The 26,568-nt window shown below is 51.0% G+C and overlaps 1 protein-coding gene and 1 pseudogene across 2 annotated transcripts in view; both read right to left on the bottom strand.

Annotated features, from left to right (window-relative positions):
• Positions 1 to 911: 911 nt before the first annotated feature.
• Positions 912 to 2,044, bottom strand: LOC308237776 (large ribosomal subunit protein uL11-like; annotated as a pseudogene). The gene is made up of 2 exons: positions 1,578 to 2,044; positions 912 to 1,329 (listed from the first exon to the last, which is right to left on the bottom strand). The product of its transcript is annotated as a large ribosomal subunit protein uL11-like (transcript).
• A 4,458-nt stretch (positions 2,045 to 6,502) lies between these two features.
• The window catches only part of MDM4 (MDM4 regulator of p53), a 65,124-nt gene continuing 45,058 nt past the window's right edge, over positions 6,503 to 26,568 (bottom strand). Inside the window, exon 8 of the mRNA XM_080648888.1 lies at positions 6,503 to 6,691. Coding sequence (XP_080505014.1) covers positions 6,510 to 6,691 — 182 coding nt within the window. The 3' untranslated portion in view covers positions 6,503 to 6,509. The remainder of the gene's footprint in view (positions 6,692 to 26,568) is intronic.

Below are 26,568 nucleotides of genomic sequence, written 5' to 3'. Positions count from 1 at the left end.
CCTGATCGCTGTGTGGGGCATGTGGTCATAACACAGCGCCTGGGGGTTGGGGGCAAGGGAAGCTGGAGAGGGCAGGCGTGAAAGTCCAGGCCACCTCAACTCTCCAGGATAGCCTCCAGCCGGGCCTCCCTGTCTCCCTCCTTTTGTGCTAGGGGCTCAGCAGCCAAAGGGCTCATTCTGAAATTCAAATTCGGTCCACCATTCCCCACTGAAAACGGTTCCTGGCTCCCCACTGCCCTCAGACTGTCCTCCCACTCTGAGATCCAGCCACACAAAGTGCTTCAATTGCTAGAACATGCACACTCTGTGTGTCTGCTGGGCCTTTGTACCCAGTTTTCTTAGCTTGGAACATTCTCCCCCACAACAGCCACTGTCCTCCCATCGACTAACTAGTTCTAGTCAACCTTGGGTCTCATCCCAGATATCGCTTCCTCCAGGAAGCCTTCCATGGTCTCCCAGGTTCTGAGTCAGGGCCTCTTCTCAGTTTTTCCATGAGGTCTTCACAGGACTCTCACGCTGGTGTGTTCCCTGGTGACTCGCCTGTGTTTCTAAGTCCCTGGGTCCTGTGAGCAGAGTCTTCTTCATTTGTATGCCCAGCACCCAGAACACAGCCAGCCTCCGTGGAGGTGTTCCTTACAAGGCTTTTTTTTTTTTTTTTTTTTTTTTTTTTTTTTTAAATATATTTTATTGACACTTTACAGAGAGGAAGGGAGAGGGACAGAGAGCTAGAAACATCGATGAGAGAGAAGCATCGATCAGCTGCCTCCTGCACACTCCCCACTGGGGATGTGCCCGCAACCAAGGTACATGCCCTTGACCGGAATCGAACCCGGGACCCTTCAGTCCGCAGGCCGACGCTCTATCCACTGAGCCAAACCGGTTTCGGCCCTTACAAGGCTTTTGATGAGTGAATGAGTATGTGAGTGAATGCATGACGGACCGAATCAGGAGGCTGCGAAACACAGGAGGAGTGGAGGTGCTAGCCGACTCCCACCTTCTTTCTTTCCCCCCACATAATTAAAAGTGCTCTAATGTGCAACCACAAATGTCAAGTTAAAAAATTAGCCAGATCTTTCAACTTCTTTCTTTTTTCTGGTTGTCAAATGATCTTTAACCGAAATATTTTCCTTTGTGGTTCTTAACTAGCCGGGCATTCCACTGCACCACTGCTGATACCATCTATGATGTCATGAGGGTGGCAGCCATCAACCTTGCAGCCCACAGACTGAGTAGTCCCCAGGATCTCGTCAGTGGTTCCAGAGAGTTCTCTAGCTAAAGATCGGTGCCACATCTGTCGGGCAATGTTGACAATTTCATCAAAAGCCTTGGCTGATTGTGGCTCAGTTGGTTGAGTGTTGTCCTGTGCATTGAAAGGTCGCCGGTTCGATTCCTGGTCCGGGCACATGCCCAGGTTGTATGTTCAACTGATGTTTCTCTCTCTCTCTCTCTCTCTCTCTCTCTCTCTCTCTCTCTCTCTCTCTCTCTCCCTCCCTCCCTCCCTCCCTCCCTCCCTCCCTCCCTCCCTTCTTCTCTCTATAAAAAATAAAATAAATGGAAACATATTTTTAAAGTGATATTTCCACTGTGCTTAATGTGCTTTTGCTTCTTTCTGTCTCTTGGCGGTTCTTTGAGAGCTTTGGTGATCTGGGCAGAGGCAGAAGGCACTACCTCAGTCTGGGCCTGTGAGTTCCGAACGGTCAGTTTTACCGCAGTCCTCAGACCTTTCCAATCACCGGTTCTTTGGCGATGGCATCACTAGCCTTGTTTGGAGACAGACCCAGGGGCCCCATCTTGGGACCCAGAGCAGACGTGGCATGGACTTCCCCACTAGTGCACCTCAGGTATACGACTTGGATCTCGCTGGGGTCAAATTTTGATGGCTGGGTGGACGCAGCTAGTGTTGGATGAATCCGGATTTGGAAGAAAGTTACACCTAGGCCTCCTCTGAGCCAAAGAAGTTGGCTTCTTTTCTGTCCTCTGACCTTCAGTGTCTCCTCCAAGTTAAGGGGCAATGAGGACAGGGAGGCCATGCAAATGAGACAATCCTGGGTGTTCTTTTGGAAATTGTTCCAAAGCTCTGGATTAAGGGCATCTTTGAATTTATCTGGCTGTCCTCTGCCCTGTGCCACTGAACGGTGACAAGCTTATGGTTTCTCCCAGCCCTCTCCAGCTTCCGAGTGTCTGTCCAGTGACCACCTGCCTCCCTCGGCCCTTCCCAACTTTGCTAAGAGACGCTGTGATCTATGGCCTTTACCAGAGAGCCAGCCAGGCTGATGGGCCCCGGGAGCCAGGTGCGACAGTGATGAATCTCTGGGAGCTGGGCTCTAATTGGCCATTCCCCGTGGAGCATGGAGACTTAGCGAGACAAAAATCTCCCCGACAGCATGCTGAATCTTTTTCCTGCCGCTGCTAAACAGCAAGTCCCCGGGCTGGGGACATTCAGGAGAGCAGTTTCAGCGGGGAGGAGCACAGAAAGGGATGCACCCGAACTGCCAGTAGCTCCCTGGAGCCTTCGGAGCTGCACATTCTGGAAACAGAGTATCAGAGAATTTTATGTAAACACTACTGCCATCATCACATCTAGCTAATGACAGCCGACAGCCGGCAGAGCCCCGAAGAACTGCCATAACAATGAGCCGTCTCTCCCAGGCAGGGTCACCACTCCGCTTTCTTAGTGTCCCCTGTGAGACAGGGCTTTTACGCGCATGATCTTCAATGTCTCAGCAGTCCCAGGAGGTGGGAAGTTTTAACCTCATTCAAAACATAAAGAAACTGGAAAGTTTGTGTGACTTACCAATACCAGGCCCAGAATTCAAACCAGAGTCTGTTGAATCCCAGAGCCCACACCTTCTCTGCTCTCCAGTGCCATCCTCATCCAGTGCCTGCCTACCCAAGGTGCCAGGTGGTGGAATGTGGCCCCTCGTCGCCCAGCTAGCCCAGGGCAATGTCATGATGGAAGCCATGCTGTGGCGCGAGGCAGAACAGAGCGCCCCCTTCCATTTCCCGCCCCTCCCCCCCCCCCCCCCACACACACACATCCCATCCTTTTCTCCCCTCGCTCGGTTGGTTCCTCCATCCCTCACCCATCCAGGGACTCGGAAAGGTCAGACAGAGCCTCGGAGACCTCTCACCCTCATCCTCTTCTGTGCATCAGGAGCCACGTTACTTCATCATTGAGAGGAAGCGCAAGGCAATTAACCAGGGTCACATGCAAGGAGAGCAGCAGCCACTCACACATGCAGAGGCTGAGGACTGAGGCTCAGGTGAAGCGCAGCGCCGGTTCCTTGCGGCCTTGGCACGGGTCACCGGAGCGGGGCTTTTGGACCTCCTGGGCTTCCAGGCAAGGGCAGCTTCCTTAGTGACCTCCTTGCACCGGGGCTGGAGGGATGCGGGACGGTCCAGAGGCCACTCATGTGCGGAATTCAGCTCAGTCTGGAAGATGATTTTTCCAGTGAAACAAGATTCAGTGAGAATGGAAAGGCTCAGATGCATGAGGCTGAGACAGACGCCCAACAGCTTTCTAGAAGATTCCCTGCTACATCACCCACACACACGAATGTGCACACATGTGAACACACATACGCGCACGTGCGTGCGCGCGCACGCACACACACACACACACACACACACACACACACACACCCCTCACAGCTCCACCCCAGCTGGGACGGCTGTCAAGCATCACCCCGCACACCAGGAGCGCCCCAACTCCTGTGCAGCCTCCTGCCTCCCTCTCTGCTCAGTACTTAGACCCAGAAACCAGAATCACAGACAACTCAGACCAGGCCCAGGGAGCGTGCTGCTCTTGCCCTCCTAGGACTCCCAGCTTTGAGCTGAGTCCCACACGATTCAACCAAGCCGGCTGGAGCGGGGGAAGAAGTTCTCTGGCCTAGAAAGCTGATGTGAGGGGAGCTGGTATTGATAACGCTTCTTGTCTCAACAGGAGGCAATGGGCCCGAAACTCTGCCCTGCTCAGACTCGCATGGCTGCTAAGAGCCTCTGGGAACGAGGGCCAGTCAGCGAGGGCACCAGCCGGGGGGTGGGGGGTAGGTGCCACCCTTCCACACTCGCAGGGAGAGCCATCTCAGACAGCTGTGGGGCAGGCGGTGGAAGTGGGAGGAGCGTGGCTCTCAGAAGTCGCAGGCAGGACACTCAGACACTGGCTGGTGAGGGCGCAGATCATCTCGTGAGGTGGTGAGAACCCGGTCACAATAGGTATCCCGACAGTCCATCACCGTGTTACCAGCTTAGGCTATGGAGTCAGCACATCTGGCTGCAACTCCTACTCTGTCCTCTACTAACTGTGTGACTTTGAAGAGGTTACTTGGAACTATTTCTTCCTAAGCCTTGAGTTAGGAGGCTTAAAAGAGGTTAATGGAGGTAAAGCAGAGTGGTGAGCACTGATGCATCTTAGCTAGAACCATTGTCCTACATAAGGACAAGCAGTGTGGGGTTGTCAACAGTCTCAGAGTGGCTGGGGTGGGACTAGATCACCTCTGAGATCCCTTCCACCTCCAAGGACATGCATACCCACTCATTCATTTTTTTTTTCTTTTTCTTTTTCTCACTCAACAAATGAAACTACTCTGTGATAGAAACTATGCTAGACCCTGAATAAACAAGGGATCAGAGACTGCCTCACACTCTTGCCTTCCGTCTGAGACCTTTTAATCATTGCCTTAAAGCCCTCCCCGTTGCCCTAGCCCAGTGGTCGGCAAACTCATTAGTCAACAGAGCGGCAAACCGCGGCTCATGAGCTGCAAACCACTGCCCTATCCCATTTGGCTCCATGGATAGAGCGTCGGCCTGCGGACTGAAGGGTCCCGGGTTTGATTCTAGTCAGGGGCGCATGCCCAGGTTGCAGACTCAATCCCTAGTAGGGGGCCTGCAGGAGACAGCTAATCGTTAATTCTCTCTCATCATTGATGTTTCTATCTCTCTCTCCCTCTCCCTTCCTCTCTGAAATAAAAATAAATAAATAAATCAAGCAACTTAAAATAAAAAAGCCCTCCCTGCTGATCAGAAGGATGAAATGTTGGCATGTAACACATACATGTACACACTGCCAAGCCGTCATGCCCTCACCAACATGACAATTACTGAGCCCTGAGCTCAGCATGGATGGTTCAAGACGTGGCTATTTATTCATTCCTGCAGCCTTCTCTGGCTCATGTGCCACCTCACAGGCTGTCTCCGGACCCTCTTAATGATCCATCCATGGCAGCAAGGTCTGTCTGCCACAGCCACGTTCTATTCTAATCTCTATTCTTTGGGCAAACAAACCTCCATTTTCACAACAGTGACCCTGTTGGCAAGAACCCTCATTCTACTAGACTAGGGGTCTGTTCCAGGAGAATGAATCGTAGCCCCTCCATGGATGGCATCTGAAATAACCAGCCTGGCCTCAAGCAGCTGACTGGTCCCCCTAGGCCAGTGGTCGGCAAACTCATTAGTCAACAGAGCCAAATATCAACAGTACAACAATTGAAATTTCTTTTGAGAGCCAAATTTTTTAAACTTAAACTTCTTCTAATGCCACTTCTTCAAAATAGACTCGCCCAGGCCATGGTATTTTGTGGAAGAGCCACACTCAAGGGGCCAAAGAGCCGCATGTGGCTCGCGAGGTGCAGTTTGCCGACCACGGCCCTAGGCTAAGGTACCAAGTCAGGAGCTCAGGGTAGGGTTCTGCTTTGGGGGATATTGGACATTTAACAATGGTGGCAATCAGGTTACTCTTGCTGAGATTATGTAATTGAGCCTATGCCAAGCCTTCAACTTGGCCACCATGCCAACTCTGTTCATAAACTCACTGAGCAAACCCTGTGGTTCCTGAGGGAAAATGGACCATCTTGTCTACCTGATTACTAATAAGAGCTTGGTAGATATCTACATGGAAGACAAATATTCTCATGTTCTATACCCATTCCAAAAGGCCCCTCCACATATTTTTTTCTAAACTTCCTTGTCACCAGTTCTTGAATCTTACCCCCTCCAAGTTCTTGACCATCTGGCCAAATCGTTAGCAAAGCACATGAATTAGTGAGAGCCTTACCTGATGCCATCGCTCCTTTCAAGCAAAGTCATCAGTGGTACTGTTCCAAGTCCTCCCATTGGCAAGATTTCTGTGCGCTCCTGAATGGAGCTATTATGCTAAAGTCACTTACTTTGGGTGGATACCAACATATCATCAAGAGTTTTGCAAAGCAGTCTTGGTTTTCCTCCTCCTCAGTCAACTCTCCCTGAGGCCATTTGTGTAGACTGAGGAAGAGGAGGAGAGCAACAGGAATGAGCACACTGAGAGCTTGAGTGACTGGCTCTATACCTTACACGAGCCATTGGCATCCGCTTGGTCCAGTCCCACAGATAACTTGCTCTTGATTATAGAGTGCTGCTTGCGCAGGCCTGAGCATATGGGTTAGTCAGCCATGATGAGTAGCTTTGGTTGAATGCTCATGTGTCCAGTGGTCAGTGGTTTAGTCTATCGGGCCAGCAACAAGCCAAACTGTTTCTCAAAAGAATAGTGACCTGGCAAAAAGAGCATCTGTTTGCTCCCAAAGTCTTAGGCCCTCCTGGGATTTTCCTATTGAGTTTGCCACAGGCTCCACGTGGTATCTTAAGATCGGTGTCCCAAATTCAGAGAGACTGCTGTTCAGCCAAAACGAAGTAAGAGAGACAGGATTTACTGTCCCACCTAAAACAACCAAAAAAACAGACAAAATGTTTAAATGACTATTTATAAGACAATGACCATTTATAAGACCAGGCAATGACGGGCAGCGATCTCTTTGAAATGGGAAATAAATAAGGTCAACCCTCTGATTGCCCCAGCTTACTACCTTAAGAGAGTTTCCAGATCGCAGGTAGGATGGGGATCGCAGGTCGAGCCTGGTGGACTCCCTGAGTTAAGGAGACAAGGCTGAGAATACAAGGCAGGTAGAACTCACAGGAAATAAAACTGGAGAGAAGAGAGTTCCACAGAGGGAGAACTCTGGAGATCTAACTCGAATCCCCCTCAGGTATTCAGCTGAGCACCGATCAGCACATACCCACAAGGAATCTGGGAGGTGGGGCAAAGAATAATCTGAATAGATTAAAGAATTAAGGAAACAGTGCTCAGCACACACAAGCTGGGAATAGTACCCATTCCTACTGGCCAGCCTAGAAAACCCCATCATTCGTGGGACGTTGAACACATGAAGTAAGAGTGGATAGAATTGCAAAGAGACATGGACATATCCACAATTATGGTCAGAGATTTTAATACCCCCCTCTCAATAACTGATAGAACAAGTTGTCAGGATATTTTGACACAAGATATTTGAACAACACTATCAACCAACTTGATCTAATCAACATTCACAGAATACTCTACCCAATGACAGCAGGGGACACGTTTTTTTCAAATAAACATGAAACTTTTATCAAGAGAGATCATCTTCTGAGCCACAAATAAAATGCAATAAATTTTAAATGATTGAAGTCATACCAAGTCTCTTCTCTGAGCACAATGGGGAAAAAATTAGAAATCAATATAAAAAGATAACTAGAAAATCCCCAAATATTTGAAAACTAAATAACACTTCTAAATAACCCATGGGCCAAAGAAAAGAGAAATTAGGGAGTATTTTGGATTGAATGCAAATAAAAACACAACCAATTGAGGTCTTCGGGATGCTGCTAAAACTGTACTTAGGGGAATGGGTAACACTCAACACATAGTAAAGGAGGTTTAAGTCAGCAGTGTGAGAGCTCACTTCTGTCACTGCCTGTGGTGATGCTCTGTTCGAATCTCCCCACCAGAGCGCAGCTAAGAAGTGCATGCACCACCCTTCCAGCCTCCATCTACCAAACATAACACAATGCCAGGTCCACCGCAGGCCTCCAGAAACACGACTTCTCTGACCCGAATTTCACCCTCGCTGGCTTCCCCGTCCCAGGAGCTAGGAGAATGCCCTCTGGACCTGGGCCTTCTGTTTTATTCCATTTGGAATCAACAAAAACCTGGGCTCATACCATGGCCCGGGGAGACACTGAGGACTGGAGCTGGACCCACTCCCAAGTCCAACCTGTGAGACAAGCCGGAACAGCCCCTTAGCTTTTGCACCGCTGTTGCCACTTCACGCATCTGGCTCCTTCTCCGCGACTGGTTTCAAGTCAGACATCCTCAGAAAGGCCTTCTGGGCAATGCTCCCCAGCTGTCTCAGCCTGCCCTGACCTAGAGCCCTTCTCCTGGTGTCCTCACTCGGAGTTTGCTTTGGAGAACTTCCCCTCGCCCAGTGGATTCAGTTCTGATAAAACTGTCGGTCAAGGTGCCCTGTCTCCCCTGGCCAAAGAGTGAGAACCATCTGTCCCTGGATTGTGACTCCTGGGCAGAGTGTCCCCAAAACAGAAGACTGTCGGGAGACATTGGTCGCAAAGGCAACCCCCTCTGAAGAGACTGTTGGTGTCTACCACAAAATAACCCTCCTTCTGTGCCTTCTTATTCTTTTTCTCTTTTATTCTTTCCTTTGATCTATGAACTTCCCTTATCCTTCCAGAAATTTCTTTTTGGTTAAGTTTTCCTGAGTTAGTTTCTATTGCTTGCGATAAAGAACCTGATGCAGGACCCCCTTGGGTTAGAGATCAACCAAAGGACTTGTATGTATGCATATAAGCATAACCAATGGACACAGACAGTAGGGGGGTTGAGGACCTGTGCTGGGGGTGGGAGTGGGCGGGGAGAGGTCAATGAGGGGTAAAGGAGACATATGTAATATCTTAAACAATAAAGAATTTAAAAATAAAAAAATAATAAAGGCCCTGATGCTAATATCCCAGCTTTAGTCATTATCTGTTTACTACCTTTATAGCACTTTTCAAAATCCAAATTGATTTTTTGAAATTTGTTTGCATGTTTATTGTCCATCTCCACCGCTAAAATGTGAGCTTCATGTCAGCAGGGACTTTTTCTGTCTTGCTCCTGGTCCGGGCGTCCCCCAGCGCCCAGGCCAAGGCTGGCAGTCAGCAGGCTCCAGCAGGAGGCAGGCCCACGCTCCCTGTGTCCCCCTCACGGGGAGCTGTGTGACAGGGGAAGGGGAGAGCCTGGGAACCAGTGGTGAGCGTCCACCCTCCCCGGGGCAGGCCAACTCCAGCTTTGGATTCCCCGCAAGCCTTTCCAAGACCAGATCTCCCCTCTCCTCCCCCTTTGATCTCTGCCAGTCCTTCCTAAATCTCAGGCAGTGTCTTGTAAATCTTTAATTACAAAAAAATTGCAACCCAACCAGCAAATACATGAATACTGTTGATAAATATTTAAAATTGCTTCAGCAGCAGATCTGAAGGGATTAAGAAAAGATATATTGGAATGACAGTTATTAAACACTAAATCCCAGTAAATGTTACAGAGCAGATAAATAATGCAAATCCTGACAGCCGCTCTGCTGCTGACAAGATAGGGGAGACATCTGCCCGGGACATGGCACCAGGGGAGGGAGCGGCCCTGCTGCCTGTGGCAGGGATGCCAGGGGCCAGGACCTCCATGGGCTTAGCTGTCTGCCTCCTGGAGGCTGCCCTGCCTCACACTCCCTCAGCAGCTCTACAGAGAGGTGGGGAATGTGGCCGGAAGGCAGGAGAGAGAAGGTTCCAGAATGGCTGTATTTGGAGGCTCTGGCAGCTGAAGTCTCCCTCGGGGCTGTCCCTCAAACTGCCCAACCCTGACTCTTCCCAGGGTTCCGTAACTGGGATGTGGGGTTGCCACCACCACACAAGCTTTTGGCAGGAAGGAAACCAGCCCTCCTTCCTTCATTCTATTCTCTACTCATCCATATTCCTACTTGATGCCTTCTTTCATGCATGTGTTCAATTACTTATCCAATTTACTTACTAGTTTCTCACTGGCAAAACAATTAGCAAGCACTTGTTATAGCTGGGGAGATCCAAAGCTGAGGAGGCCCAGCCCCTCTCAGCCCTAATCTGAGAGCCTAGAGGGGGGTGTGGAACGGGAAGATAAAAACATTACAATATGGCAGACTCTTGGCACTTACAGATTCCATATTTGTAGTGTCAGTACTTAATAAACAACCACAAGTCTGGGACTGTCATAGATTTGCACTGTTGCCCGGCCAGTGTGGCTCAGTGGTTGAGAGTCAATCGATGAACCAAATCAGGGTTCAATTCCTGGTCAGGGCACATGCCTGGGTTTCAGGCTCGATCCCCAATAGGGGGTGTGCAGGAGGCAGCTGATCCCTGATACGGGGCGTGCAGGAGGCAGCCAATCAATGATTCTCTCTCATCATTGATGATTCTGTCTCTCTCTCCCTCTCTCTTCATCTCTGAAATCAATAAAGATATTTTTAAAGAAATGCACATACAATTTTTTTTTTTGAAAAAGAGAGAGATGTGAACGGTTGTTGAGACACAGATTTGAATTTCACCTGCACCAAGGCTGGTGTGTGGGAATGAAGAGGGCGTTGGATCCTGTCTGGAGAAAGCAGGGAAGGCTTCCTGTAGGAGGTGATGTCTGAGCACGATCTATTTACCAGGCAATTTGCTGTATAGCTAATTTGCCAGGCCCACTTTAAAAATTAGAAAATCAGAGATCAGCTTGTCCAGGGTCACAGTGATAGTGGCAGAACAGGATTGGAACCAAAGACTATCTGACTCCAACGCCACCCGCCAGCCAGCTGCCTCTACACAGTGAAGAAGAGCAGGAGACACTCTCCCCCCAAGAACAGCAAGACAAGGCTATCTGGTTTCTATGAGATATAATTTACATTCAGCAAAATGCACAGATCTTCGGTGTACAGTCCAATAAGTTTAGACAAATGTATGCACCCGTGTAGCCAACATCCAAGTCAAGATACAGAATATCCCATCCCCCAGACAGGTTCCCCAGAGGCCACCACTGTTTGATTTTCTACCACCAGAGTTGGTGGTGCCAGTTCTTGAACTTCATGTAAATGGACTTACATGTGTAAATGGCTTCTTCCCCCTAACGTGGTAAGAGCAGGTTTTAAGAAGGGACTTTTGTCGGATGCTAAGGGCAGTCCTTCAGACATACCTAACATAAGGAAGTGACATGTCACAAGTTCTGCCTGAACTATAGACAAGAGTAGATGGCTTGGCACTGCCCAGGGCACCCAAGTCCCTAAGTTGCACTGCTTGTCGCAAACCTCTAGGGGGTGGGTGTCAACCACAGAGGCTCAGGGGTCGGACCCCCAACATTCTGGGTCTGGGGAGCCTTTGACCCTCTTGAGCCTGTCCCCTCACCTCTTCTCACAGTGTAAGCACCTGGGGTGTACTTGGGCTGTGAAGTCACCCCAGCCTCCTGGGTAAGGAAGACTCACTCCTACCTGGCCTCAGGATGCCCCCTGCCATGCTGTATTGCCTGGCACACCTCTCTCATATCTCCAGGAAGCAGGAAGACTGCTTAAGGAGGCTCTACCCCCCCCCACCCCATTCCCCTCAAGATCCTGGGCCGCAGTCTAGGTTCTGGTTTTCCAGAAGCTTCTTTTCTGGCTGCATTCTTTTCTGGCTTCCTGTCGGTTCTCTGTGAGTCAGCACCTGCTGCACGCCTCTTGTCTCTGTCAAAGCCACCTCCCTTTCTGGAGGCCCACCAGTCCCTGCTGCCGCATGCAAAGTGCCTCTCTTCTGTAAAGAGCAGGCACCACAGAAATGGCTCGACTCCCAGAATAAACAGATTAGCTCAGGGCACCAGGCCTGTCGATGGAGGATGTGACATCCAGGTGTTTCCCAGGGAGGAGCGGCACATTCCCCAATGCTGCTCAGTTCCAGTGTCACCATCTGGGAAAATCACTTTTATACATGAAACCTGGGTAGCAAAAGGTCCTGAATCTGCAACAATGGAGACCCCTGATGTGGCCTGGGACGGGGTCAGCTGCAGGAATGGAGCCATGACCTTGGGACGCTCTGGACAGTCCAGGTCCCCCTAAAGAGGGCTGTGGCTGAGCCAGAGCTGCAGGGGATGACTGGCTGAATCTTCTAAATTGATGTCCAGGACATCTCAGCAGTAATTATCTATGGCTCAGGCTGTCTCTACCCGAGGCGGCTCAGTACTAATGTGCCCTGGGCATCCTTCCAACATGCCCCTCAAAATGAACTTGGGCTCTGTCCCACCAATTATCTACCGGTGCTACTCATCCCAGAAGCAAGGAAGGGCTGGCACAGGACCGCGTCCCTGTTCCAGAATCCGTCCATCAGTCACTCAACAACCATTAATGCCTATTTGATTTACCCTGATCTTTAACCACCCGCTCTCTCAGCCTGTTTCCTAATGGTCTCCATCTCTGTCTTCCTCTCTAATGCAGTCACTCTTTCCACAAAGATGTAATGAGCTTGAGAGGCAATTCAGTTTGATAAAGAACAGACTCTGGAGCCAGGTTTTCTGGGGTTTGAACCCCAGCTCTTCCACTGACCAGCTCTGTGATCTTCAGCAGACTTCACCCTGGACACCTCATCTGTGAACTGGACATAATCAAATACTCATGGAGTCGTTGCAGAGAGCAGAAGAGTTAAAAATGTCACCAGCTTTGGAGGGTTTCTGGCACACAGCACTGCAGATGCTGTATTTGCTATTAAAATAGTAGTTGTTACTATGTTTAAAGCATAGTGCTAGGCTCTAAACCAGGGGTCCTCAAACTACGGCCCGCGGGCCACATGCGGCCCGCTGAGGACATTTATCCGGCCCGCTGGGTGCCGCTGCCTGTCCTGCTTAGCAGCCGACTCGTCCCGGGCCTGCAGTGCGCATAGGAATTTGTTCATAGTTTTTTTTTTAAACTATAGTCCGGCCCTCCAACGGTCTGAGGGACAGTGAACTGGCCCCCTGCTTAAAAAGTTTGAGGACCCCTGCTCTAAACAGTGACCAACATAGAATTCCACTTGCTTTCATGGACCTCACATCTTAGCAGGAGGCTGCATCTCCAATCGTGATGGGTGGAGGGAAGTAGAAGCACAGGGGCTGGGAGAGATGCAGTGGGGCAGGGGCACCTGAGCTGGACTGAGACGTCAGGGAAGGCTCCCTTACGGGAAAAGCTTTGAGTTGAGTTTCAAAGGATGGCTGGGCAAACAGCTGGGGGAGTAGGGACAGCCGGTGAGGCCTGAGGCAGGAAGGAGCCTCTGAGGAAGTGAAAGGCCAATGTCATGGAGATCCTCAAAGTGAGGGCAGGAGATGACCTGGGGGAGCCAGGATGGCTCAGGGTTTGAGTGTTCATCCATGAACCAGGAGGCCATGGTTCGGTTCCACGTCAGGGCACATGCCCGAGTTGCCAGCTCGATCCCCAGTGTGGGGCGTGCAGGAGGCAGCTGATCAATGACTCTCTCTCTCTCTGTCCCATCCTCTCTGAAATTTAAAAAAAAAATTTTTTTAAAGAAGCCACTAGTGTGTAGATACAACACCAAAGGCACAACAGGAAAGAAATAACTGATAAGCTGGACTTCACTGAAAACGCCTGCTCTGGGAGAGACAATGTCAAGAGAATGAGAAGACAAGCCACGGACTGGGAGAAAATCTTTGCAAAAGATATACCTGATAAAGCACTGTTATCAGAATATACAAAGAACTCTTATGATCCAAAATAAGAAAGCAAACAACCTGACTTAAAAATGATCTGAACAAACATCTCACCAAAGAAGAAATACAGATGGCAAACAAGCATACGAAAAGTTGTTCCACGTTATCTGTTGTCAGGGAAGTGCAAATTAAAACAAGAACTACCACTAGACACCTCCTCAAAATCCAGACACTGACAACACTAAATGCGGGCAAGGATGTGGACCAGTCGGAACTCTCATTCATTGCTGGTGGGAATGGGAAATGCCACTTTGGAAGACAGTTGGTGGTTCCTTGCAAAAATAAACATACTCCATCATGCGATCAATCACGCCACTTGATATGAACTCGAAGGAGCTAAAAACCTACATTTACACAAAAACCTGCACGTGCATGTTTACAGCAGCTTTACTCAGATTTGCCAAAACTTGGAAACACACAAGATGTCCTTCAGTCGGTAAATGGATAAAGTGTAGCGCATCCAGACAGCAGAATAGTATTCGGCGCTAAAAAGAAATGAGCTGTCAAATCACCAAAAGACATGGAGGAATATTAAATGCATATTACTAAGTTAAAGAAGCCAATCTGAAAAAGCTACCTACTGCATGACATTCTGGAAAAGGTCACACTATGGACACGTAAAAGTATCAGTGGTTGCCAAGGGTGGGGGGCGTAAAACATGTTTCCCGATCCCATTCCTCCGAGGACCTCACTGTCTCTCTCTGGTCTAGTCACTGGCTCCTTGGTTCCGGGCGCAGCCTCCTCCCAGGACCACGGCATCTCCGCTTTCTCTGAGAAGTGGCCCCACCCAGCCACTTGGTCCGCGGTGGCTGGCAGGTCTTCACACAGTTAACAGCTCCTGGGCACTGCCTCCTGTTCCCTGATCCGAGGGGCTGGGAGAGCAGGGTGTGTACCCCATAGTGCTTTCCATGTCTGTGTGGGATCAGTGTGACTGACTGCATCATCTCCCGTCTACAAGGTGCCCTCTGCCTAACCATCGCCAGGGTTGAAACTGTTGGGCAATTACTTTAAAAAGGCGAGTGCTTTGGGGGTGAAATGGGGAACATCTGTAACAATGTCAACAACACAAATAAAATATTATTTAAAACATCTATACTGATAAAAGAGTAATAGGCTAATTAGACCGGGAGACCTTCTGGGAGACCATCCGGACGTCCTTCCGGACAAAGCCATGGTAGCGGGGCCGAGGCAGAGGTGGTTAGGGGCGATCAGGCTGGCAGGGGAGGGCAGTTGGGGGTGAGCAGGCTGGCAGGGGAGGCAGTTGGGGGTGAGCAGGCCAGTGGGGGGGGGGCAGTTGGGGGCGAGCAGGCCAGTGGGGAGGGCAGTTGGGGGCAATCAGTCCGGCAGGTGATCAGACCAGAATGGGGGGCAGTTGGGATTGATCAGGCCGGCAGGCAGAGTGGTTAGGGGCAATCAGGCAGGCAGGCAGGTGAGCAGTTAGGAACCAGTGGTCCTGGATTATGAGAAGGATGTCCCTGTGGGATCAGGCCTAAACCGGCAGTCAGACATCCCGTGGGGTCCCAGATTGGAGAGAGTGCAGGCCGGGCTGAGGGACACCCTCCACCACCTCCCCATGCACGAATTTCGTGTACCAGGCCACTAGTAAATAAATAAAGTATAAGGGACTCCCCCCACCGGAAGTGTTCCCTGTGAGCCTGAGGAGGGCATGCCTCCAGATCCTTGGGCAGTTAAGTGCTGAACTGTCTGCTCTGCAGAGGCCCTGGGACCATGGTGTTTACCTGGGTCCTGCCTTACCTGCCCCATCTCCTTAGTGCCCCAGGGAAGCATGGGGAGGGTCCCAATGCCAGGGCAGATGGGTCACTATCATTGGATTTGCCACATTGCTTTCTAACCTGCCTTAGAGCTGCCCCTGCCCCTGGTAACCCACAAGTGCCCTAAGGGCTGGGTCATGTTCTCATTGCCTCTCTCCACCCAGCACTTGGCACGGCACCTGGCACACGGCACCTGGTGTGAATAAGCAGAGCAAACCCTGAGGGAGCACTCGCTCTCTGCCAGGCACAATGCCTTACGCATAGTAATAGCCTAAGACAGTGGTCGGCAAACTGCGGCTCGCAAGCCACATGCGGCTCACGAGCCGCGGTTTGCCGCTCTGTTGACTAATGAGTTTGCCAACCACTGGGATAGGGGCTTAATCACAAGGAACAACAACAGCCTGTAATTATTGGAATCGAGAGTCTAGGTCAGTGGTCGGCAAACTCATTAGTGGCCACATGTGGCTCGCGAGCCACAGTTTGCCGACCACTGGCCTAAGAGGTCAATGCCACAAGTACTCCCATTGTACAGGTGCTGAGCCTGCAGCCCAGAGAGGTGCATTAACACGCCACAGTCACACAGGTAAGAGAGATTCGACTTGTTTTCAGGGTTTCTTTGTAGATGAAACATCCCTGAAATGTTCATGTAGCCCCAGAAAGCTGGCCAGGTCTGGGAGGGACGACTCAGAGGAATCGTCCTGGCCCTGCTCTGCTGAGCCCTCAAAGGATGTAGAGTCCCATCCTCCCCCTCCCCCCCCCAACCCCCCCCCCCCCGCCCCGCCCAGGTGAAATAAGGATCATAAATGCCTTTATTACCATGGGACTTGCACTGCTTTTACAGAAATGTTTGAAAGCACTTTCCTAGCAAATACCTTTTTAGGGCAAGTATCATTCTTTTTTTTTTTTTTTTTTAATTGATATTTTACAGAGAGGAAGGGAGAGGGACAGAGAGTTAGAAACATCGATGAGAGAGAAACATCGATCAGCCGCCTCCTGCACACCCCCCACTGGGGATGTGCCCGCAACCAAGGTACATGCCCTTGACCGGAATCGAACCCGGGACCCTCCAGTCCGCAGGCCGACGCTCCATCCACTGAGCCAAACCGGTTTCGGCGGGCAAGTATCATTCTTATTTCTGGTAAAGTAACTGACTCCCCGAGAGAAACCCCAGCGTAACTGAGTATCCCGTGTGTGTGTCCACAGCAGGAACACCATCACATAAAAGTCGGTTCTGTGTCCTCCACCCAGCAAAGATTATTTTACAGTAAGTGATGATATTCTGGTGGTGAGAATTCTTATACTTTGGTAGTGGGAGGAGAGGCGATTAATTCAGCCTCTCCAAAGAGTCGTTTAACAATAACTGGGGCCTTAAAATGCTCACTCTTAGATCCAGTAATTGACTTTGTAGAATTTATTCCTGGTAGAACATCTTAATTCAGAGATATGCACATTGTTCATTGCAGCTTTATTTGTAATGGTGAAAAATGGAAACAACTTAAATATCCAACCATTCATTGTCAAGCGGTTACATAAAGTATGATATTCATATCATAGGATAATATATGTAGCACTTAAAATTGTTTCTGAAGATTATTTAATAACACAGGGAAATGCTCCTTTTGTTAACTGAAAGACCAGCGTCTAAAATTTTTGAAATATGCCCTGGCTGGTGTGGCTCAGTGGATAGAGCGTCGGCCTGCGGACTGAAGGATCCCAGGTTCGATTCCAGTCAAGGGCATGTACCTTGGTTGCGGGCACATCCCCAGTAGGAGGTGTGCAGGAGGCTGCTAAATCGATGTTTCTCTCTCATCGATGTTTCTAACTCTCCCTCTCCCTCTGCCTTTCTCTCTGTAAAAAAAAAATCAAAAAATAAAAATAAAAATAAAAATTTTGAAATATGTACAAGCACAGAAATAAAGTCTGCAGGGAAATACATCAAATCTTTAACTGGGGCTGTCTCTAGGGAGTAGGATCACAGCTAGTTTTGTTTTCCTAGTTTTTAAAAGTTTTTTCCAATTTTTCTACAATAAAACATGTACTGCTCTTATAATTAGGAAGAATTCATACTAAAAAGTAGTCCTCAAATCAGAATTGAGGACAATGTAGGTTTATTCATTCATTATATATATATATATATATACATATATATATATATATATGTATATCTCAAGAGCCTTCATGAACCAGACATCATGAACAAAAGAAATAGAAATCCTGCGAAAGGACCTCATTACTAAATAGTTAAATCACTACCAGTTGCCGAGAGCTCATTGGACAAGTACTAGATGTCTTACAATTTGGATGTCAATCTCTGCGCAACACCCCAAAGAAATATGGTCAAGGTCCCATGGCCGTTGGCAGGGCCAGATTCAACCAGGTCTATTAACCCTGAGACCCATGACCTGTCTGTCCTGCTCCCTGCCTCAGAGACTGAGGATTTGTGAGCACAAGAAGCAGGTGGACAGGGATCATTCCAGAACCGCATGAGGTGGCAAATAGAGGTCACCAAGGAATAGTTTGGGGTTGAGAGAGCCAGATAGTAGAAGGAAACATGCAGAGGACAAAGTAGGCCACAGATGCGGCTTCGGCTGGAGGGCCACGGGGAAGCGTTTGCAATGTCAGGGCAGGTGGTGGGGTTACGGGTCAGGGGCCTGGTCACAGCACTGCTCTGGGCTCCTGCCTGGAAGGAAGAATGAGAGAGGTGAGGCGTCGAGGAAAAAGCCAAACTCGTTCAGAAACTGGGGATCAGACAGAGTACTTTCCTGCAGGTTGGCATGGCTGCCGCTTCAGCCAGAAGGGGGCGCACGCTGCCCAGAGGTAAGTCCATCAGGGACGGTTCAAAGGCCAGAGGCGAGTGCGGAGGAGACTGTGCTTATGCTGCAGACAGGTCCAGGGGGCCGGGAGTCAGGGGCCTGGGCTCGTGCAGAGCCTGGCAGAGGAAACCAACAGGAAGTGCTGGAGAAGCCGGGACAGGTGGGGTGCAGGAATGCACGCCCGGAGGCGAAGCTGGAGCCTGCTGGAACTGGGGATAGCTGGTTAGCTTTGCAAACCGAATGAGGTCACACACCTGCAGCGGAGCACGCCGGGCAGCAGCACGTGCCCCGGAGACCGGGTGGACTCTGCACCTCCAGCGGCTGGCCGCCCAGGTAAATGCTCCGCTCATGGCCCAGGTCCCTGCTCCGGATGCTGACCCCTGACCCCTTCTGTGTTTTCAGGTTTTGCTTCGTTTTGTCTTTTTTTTTTTTTTTTTTTTTTTTTTTAGTCTCTTGCTCCCGAAACCCCTGGACCCCGATTACGAGCTCCTTGTGCACGGACGGAGTGAGTAATGCGTCTTCGCATCCCCGGCATCTATTGAGTGAAGTCTGGGCATGTTGCTGTCAGCCCAGTAAACGTGTGTGGGTTTGAATGAATGGGTCAATACGGCAGCGCCTGGGAAATCACTCTGACCATCTTAGGCAGTTATCATTATTAATATTCTACAAACAGTCCTAGCTCACCTGCTACTCTGCAAGGCCTCTCCCTGGTGCCTTCCGCGGTGCGTAAAGGAGTCCCTGCCCTCCAGGAGTGGGCGGGGAATAAAGAAGCCCTGGTATAACTGTACTTCCTGTTAACCACAGTGACATAAACATATCAACATACAGATGTTCTATGAAAGCGGTCTGGGCCCCATTTGTGGAAGTGCAGGCAGGAACATACCCCCGCCTCCCGCCTCCCACCCCCCACATCCCCGGCTTCCCGAAGGCTTCCTGGAGGAGGGGGTAGCTTGCGCAAAGCCTGTGGCAGGACCCAACCCTGGCCCATTCATCCGACGCTCTTCCTTCTGGGAAGGGAGCGCTGGCTGCCCTGCCCCAAGAGTGGCAGCCTGCTGAGCAACCTGAGGACGCCCTCCCGGGACCACGACAGCGCCCCCTCTGGCAGGGGGTGGTGGAGCAAGGCTTTGGAACCCACTAGCGTAGACCCTAGTTTCCGTCCTGACTCTGCCAGTTCGGGGCTGTGTGACTCGACAAATTTATTTTATCCAAGCCTCAGCTTCCTCATAAAATGAGGACCCCAATAGTGATCAGGGAGATGGTGACGCTTAAGTGAAAAAACACTTATGGGGGACCTAGAACTTACAAAATAAAAGTAAACTCTTTTTACCCCTAAGAGTCATCAAGCTGCACCAGGTGTGGGTATGCTAGGCCCAATGGGTGTGTCACTCAGACATCTCGAAGGCCTTGCCCGCCCTCTGGCCATCAGGTCTTTCCTGGGATCCCAGAATAAAAATGATGTGGCTCGCCGAAACCGGTTTGGCTCAGTGGATAGAGCGTCGGCCTGCGGACTGAAAGGTCCCGGGTTCGATTCCGGTCAAGGGCATGTACCTTGGTTGCGGGCACATCCCCAGTGGGAGGTGTGCAGGAGGCAGCTGATCGATGTTTCTCTCTCATCGATGTTTCTAGCTCTCTATCCCTCTCCCTTCCTCTCTGTGAAATATCAATAAAATATATTAAAAAAAAAAAATGATGTGGCTTAGTGAAGCGCGGGCCCCCTAAAGTTTACGCAGGGGTCCTCAAACTTTTTAAACGGGGCCAGTTCACTGTCCCTCAGACCGTTGGAGGGCCGGACTATAGTTTAAAAAAATAAAATATGAACAAATTCCTATGCGCACTGCAGGCCCGGGACAAGTCAGCTGCTAAGCAGGACAGGCAGCGGCACGCGGCGAGCCGGATAAATGTCCTCGGCTGGCCGCATGTGGCCCATGGGCCGTAGTTTGAGGACCCCTGGTACAGGTACATTTAAGAATCTCTCCCATCAGGCTGGGTCAAGAATTAGTCTATTAAATTGCAGACACCTGAAAAGAGAGAATGGTCCCGTTTCCGCCTCAGCCGTGAAGCACAGGAGGGCAGGTGTAATGAATGACCCAGATGAGGAAACCAGGCTGAAGAAGAGAGATTTGGCCAAGGCCGAACAGGGAGCTGTGGCCTGTGCCATGTAGAGTTGATGCCAGGGTCAAAAGCCCAGTGGCCAGAAGTCACACCTAGAGCCACCCTAGTTAATTCAGGTAGTGGTTAGGTTTTGGGGGCTACTTTGGGGAGATGTTCAGAATGTCTAAAACCCTCAGCAAGTAGATCTAGTTCTTAGCTCTGCGACTTAACATGTTCTGAGACCTTGAGCACGTCCCTCCCCTCTCCCAGTCTCCCCTCCTCACTTGTGGAGCGAAGCGGCTGTCCCCGCTCCCTGATGCTGAGGGACTCCCAGGCAGTCAGCAGCGGGGCTGGAAGGACAAATCTCAAGCCAGGACCTCATTGTCTTTCACGGGACACAGGCCCCAGGGATATCTGGCTGGCCATGCTCCTCCCTACACCACCCCTACCACTGTGCTTCCTCGTTCCTAAAACACACCTGTCCCCTCTCCACCCTCCCCTGGGTGTCAGCACTGCCGCTGGCTGGAGGGGAGGGAAGGAAGAGGCTGTATTCATGGCAGCCTTGCCCATCTCTGCCAAGGGTGTCAACCCACAGCCTTCACCCCCATCCACCCCACTCACGCTGCCACTGTGTCATCTCTAGTCCCTCCTCCTGCATCCCGGGCCCCACCTGCAGGAGCCCAACCGATTCCAAGGGAAGCAGCTGGGACCTCCTTGCAGCTTAACCCTCTGCTGGGGGGATGGGACAGAGATGGAGGGAAGCCAGGTGCGTGGAGGCAGGGGCTCGCTGTGGTGACCCAAGCTAAGCACACCAGTCATCTTGTCCCCGAGGCTGGGGGTGAGAAGAGACACAGCTCCAAGCAGGGCCTCGGCCCTGTGCTCTCCTCAGCCCGCTCTCTTACTCCCAACACCCTGCCTTGTCCTCATCTAGCGTCTGGGGTTTCTCAAATCTTTTCCTTGGCCTGGCCTGGCATCTCAGGGGGAAGACAACTGGGCCTCTGCTTACTGGGTCTCCTTGTTCCTTTTGTCCTTTAGCTGCTCCCTGCGCACGAGGATGGGAGGAACAGTCACAGTCACTGGCTGACACATCAAGGATGATGCACGCCCTGGCTGGTTTGGCTCAGTGGATAGAGCGTTGGACTAGGGACTGAAGGGTCCCAGGTTCAATTCTGGTCAAGGGCACATGCCTGAGTTGTGGACTCGATCCCCAGTCGGGGGGGGAGGGGGGTGTAGGAGGCAGCCAATCAATGATTCTCTCTCATCATTGATGTTTCTATCTCTCTCTCCCTCTCCCTTTCTCTCTGAAATCAATAATTTTTTTTTCTTTTTTTAAAAAGGATGATGTAGATGCCCAGCAAGGCTCAATGGCTTGGTCAAGTTCATACCAGGAACAGGAGGGGAAAGCCACTTGCCCGTGCCTGACAGGTGCTGGGCCAGGTCACCAGGCTGCCCTTGCCCCCCAGCCCCCCAGCCCCCCAGCCACATCCAGTACAGCGGTCAGGTAAACGTGGGGGACAGGGGATCTGTCTTCTAAGCCCATTCTCTGTGTGGATTCAAGGAGAACTCAAACTTCAAAGCCAGCAGGGGTGGGAGTGAGGAGTGGCCAAGGGGAAAAGATAAATGAGAGACCGCACCCCTGAAGGAGGCTGCGATGCCCGGAGCCACTCCCGCAGCCCCCAGTGCCTGGCACAGCACCCCCTCCGATTGAATCTTTAATTAAAGGATTTGAATTCCATGGGCACAGGGGCCAAGCTACACACTTCACCTGCCCCAGGGACTGCCCCTCCCAGGGAGCTTAGATCAAAGCCCCTCCCGGGAGCACTAACTTTCCAGGGGCGTCGGAAGCAGGAAAAGATTTGAGAAACCCCAGACGCTAGATGAGGACAAGGCAGGGTGGTGGGAGTAAGAGAGCGGGCTGAGGAGAGCACAGGGCCGAGGTCCTGCTTGGAGCTGTGTCTCTTCTCACCCCCAGCCTCGGGGACAAGATGACTGGTGTGCTTAGCTTGGGTCACCACAGCGAGCCCCTGCCTCCACGCACCTGGCTTCCCTCCATCTCTGTCCCTAGCAACTCACAACCCTCACGACCACACACCTTCCCTTTGGGGCCGCCACGCCTTTGCAACCGCGGCTTCCTCTGGCTGCAGCATCCTTGGGCTGGGTTTCTGTCACTTACAATCAAAAGAGTCTAATATCAGAGAATGCTCATCTCGGAGGCAGAAAAGAGATGGTTAATTACGTGGACTTTGGGGGCAAATGGCCCAGATTCAAATCCCTATACAACCCTTGGCGAGCTGTATGACCCACGGCAAGTCATTTCTCTGTAGCTCAGTTTACTCATGTCAAATTGGGCCATGACAGACCTAGCCGGTTTGGCTCCGTGGATAGAGCGTCAGCCTGTGGACCAAAGGGCCCCGGGTTCGATTCCGGTCAAGGGCACGTGTCTCGGTTGCAGAATCCTCCCTGCTTGTGCAGGAGGCAACCAATTGATGTGTTTCTCTCACATGGATGTCTGTCTTTCCCTCTCTCTTCCACTCTCCCTAAGAATCAACGGGAAAATATCCTCAGGTAAGGATCAAGAAAAAAAAAAAAAATTGGGCCGTGACAAAGCCTAGCTCCCAGGGCTGTTAATGAGTTGATATCTGCAAATATGTGATGAGAGGACTGCACTGTGTAAGGGCGGGCCATTGCCTCTGCGGGGGCCATTGCCTCTGCGGGGACCATGGCCCACGGGCCCGCTGGCCAGGCCTCCTGCCCACAGTAGCAGTGGGAGTTCCCCCTGCGGCCAGGTAGCCCCACCTGGTTCTGCAACCTGGGAGCATCCCCTGTGCGTTGTCCTCCAAGGCCACACTGGAGAGTGGGAGGACTGGACCATGAACGGGGGAGGGGCTGAGTGGGGTAGGAGTGTGGAGGAGAGAGTGGAGAGTTGGGGAATGAGGGAGCAGGCACCTAGGACATCCTAGGACACTTTGTCCTTGTGCAGCACCAGGAAAGAGACCCCTGCTGCCTCTGCGGGGGGTGGGGCTGAGCTCTGGTCCCCCGGCTCTTTGCAGGAGGGGCCTCTGGCCTCTGGATGCAGGCTTCCCATCCTCACAGCAGCTGGCTTCCTCCCACACGGCAGGTGTACTTCTTCAAGTGCACCTTTTGCCACCAGAAAAGTCATTTCTACTTGAAGCCCCCATTTGGTCTGTTGGAAAAATTCACATTCCTCCAACCATCACAACATTATCTCGCAAGGACTCAGGATCCCGGCCTTATATCACAAATAGAGCATTTGTCCCTCATCCTTCCCTTTACAAGCCTCCCTCAGATCGAGCAAAAACATTTCATCTGCCCTGGAGAGGAAGGTAGGGGGTGGGGTGAGGTGGGGGATAAGTAGATTCTGCTACAGCTGAAAGAATGACGAGCATAAAGCATTATTAATGTGATGCTCTTCCCAATGAATTAACACAAACAACCCCTCTCTCCCGTCTGGCACTCAGTAAATATTTGTAGAATGAATGAGTGTTAACAGCATGCAATTCTGTCTTTCCTGCTCTGAAAAGGTATCAAGTCCATGCAGCCAAATCAGCATTAAGTCTAGCTTGTATACAGTCTTTGTTTGGAATCTCAGGCCACGGTGAGAAAAGTATTTGTTGGAAAAAAAGTGAGGGTCCATTTGGGATCATTTGTTTTCTGTATTGGGTAGGGGCAGGCTACCTGGCTTAATGTTGGGAACTGGCGAATGGCCATACCTTCCTCCAAAAGCAGTTCTCTGGTTCGACAAAGCAGGGTTAGGTGGCCCGTCCTACGTGGAACTCTAACGAGTGACCACGCTGTCTGTGCGGGAAAGAAGGGGCGACTCCCGCAGGACAGACTCTGGCCTCTGCTGGGCCCCGGTACCCCACTGCCGATGTTTACTCTCTCCCTAATGCGCGACTCACCCGTGTGTCCTTGGTTGGATTTCTGCAGAGGAGTCACACGCAGACCCTCGTCCCTACCTGCAGCCGAGAGATCCCAGGAACAGTGATTCCTGAGTAAATTACCTAAGTGCAGAAGGGTCCACATGGAGCAGGGACAGAGGTGGGAATGGGTGGCATGTGCATTCATCACACGCAATCGATGACAAGGGGCCCTAAGCCACTGGGTCTGTCCAGCCGACTCAACAGAGGGAATGTCACGCTTGCCGGGAAACTCCCATCCATCACCAAGACACCCACTTACCCGACCTCCATGTGCCCGCGCCCCCTGAACTCCGGCTCGCAGAGATGCTGTACCGGCCTGGCTCGTTGATGACCCTCCAGGCCATCCCAGCATCCACAGGCCCTGTCTCACTGGCCGCAGCCAGGAGTCTCCTTGGCCCAGATCCATGGTCGGCAAACTGTGGCTCGCGAGCCACATGTGGCTCTTTGGCCCCTTGAGTGTGGCTCTTCCACAAAATACCATGGCCTGGGCAAGTCTATTTTGAAGAAGTGGCATTAGAAGAAGTTTAAGTTTAAAAAATTTGGCTCTCAAAAGAAATTTCAATCGTTGTCCTGTTGATATTTGGCTCTGTTGACTAATGAGTCTGCCGACCACTGGCCCAGACGGTGCAGAGGAGGGCGTGGCTTTGGTCAGTGGACCTTTACTCCGCGAGGCCTGCAAACTCCTTTCTGTGCCCTGCACCTTCCCTGGTTACTCAGGGTCCAAGGACAGAGGCCTTAGGGGCTCACTTCTCTCCCCGGACCAAGTGCATTTACTCGACTGACCCTCCCCAGCTTCTTCCTGCTCCTGCCAAATCTCCCCTCACCCCTCAGTCCACTGAGCACAGAGCCCCCGCTCTCACCTTCTCCCACTCCTCTCTGGCGGCATCCTAACCCTGGCGTCCAAACCTGTTCCCCGGTTCCGATGAACCTATTTCTGATACTATTTTCATTGCAAGTGTGCTATGGCTTCCACATCAAGAGGTGGGTTGGCAAAGGCCTGCTGCCTCTCCCATCTGACCATCCCACTGCTAAGAGTCGGAAACCAACAGAGGCACAGCTTTTAAAGGCACAGTGCTGCCTGCCCAGCGAGCGGAAGGGCACATGCTCCACAGCTTTGGGTTTCAACAAGTTGGACACCCCATCAGGGCCCCACAGAAGAAGGCTGTGCATCAAAGGAAAAACCAGCAGTTCTGCTCATTTGAATAAACCAGGAAGAAAGGGACTGCACTCGCTTATTATAGAGAGAATCACTTGAAACTAGGTTACAGATCGTCTGAAGAGACGGAGCATGGATGGTAGAAATGACCAGTATCAAAACCACAAATGTCATGACCTTAGTTAGTGGCTGGTGTGGAGTTACAGTGCTGTGGACGCTAACCTTCTTCCTTCAGATTTCCCTCCTGGGTTTTAGAGGAAACTTACAAATGATTCATCCAAGCGCCCGCAGGAAGAACGTTTAAATAAAGACTTGAACGTAGGACAGCGATTGTCAACCAGTGTGCCACAAGAGTTTTTAAAACATGCAATCCCTGGCTTTTAGTCAGGGGCACTGACCTCTTTTCCCTCAGATTGTCAAATAAAACAATGACAACAGCCAACACAATAGCTCTCCGGTGTGAATGAATCAAAAGTACACCTTTTTCTTTTTGTCAGGTGGGCAAAAAATGAAATATATTTTGTGGTGTGCCGCAGAATTTTAGCAATTGGTTTGTGTGTGCCATGAGATGAAAAAAATGTTGACAGTCGCTGACCTGGGGCGTTATCCTCAGATTCAATTGCTATTTTAAAAGCAAAGGGACCTTCCTCTAAGATTGTACGGGTTCCTGGTGCCCTCTGGTGGAAGATAAAGGGTACACCTGCTGGTTAGAGGCTAGAAATTTGATCGATCACTCATGTTTGAGGTGGAAGCAACAGGAGGAAGTATCAGGCGCTAAGCACCGCACATGCTTTACCTCATTTGTCCACCACGCTCTGGTTTCCAGATCAGGGAGCTGAGGCTGTGACATTAGGGTCACCCAGCAAGTAGCTAACTGGCAACCCCAATTCAGTGCCAAGATTCCAAAAGTCCTGGTTACAAGCATTAGAGAGAGAAAGGGGTGGGGGGAGGAGGAGGAGAAGGAGGAGGAGGAGGAGGGGGAAAAGGGGGAAGAAGGGGAGGAGGAGGAGGAGGGGGAGGAGGGGGAGGAGGGGGAGGAGGGGGAGGAGGAGATGCAATTATCTCCAAATGTGTCCCATACTTAGGTAGCAGCTTTACCCAGTTTTGAGCAGTGTACTGTGCTGGAGTTTGAGTTAAGATTGAGTGTGCCAGAAGTTTCCCATGTTTTTAATTTGATTCAAATGCAGGCTCATTTCCCACTAGTGATTTTTTTTTTTTTTCCCAGAGA

The sequence above is a fragment of the Plecotus auritus genome (genome assembly GCF_963455305.1).
Source record: "Plecotus auritus genome assembly, chromosome: 12".
Taxonomy (NCBI): Eukaryota; Metazoa; Chordata; class Mammalia; order Chiroptera; family Vespertilionidae; genus Plecotus; species Plecotus auritus.
Note: the sequence above shows the minus strand (reverse complement) of the source record. Positions and strands in the feature narration are given on the sequence as shown.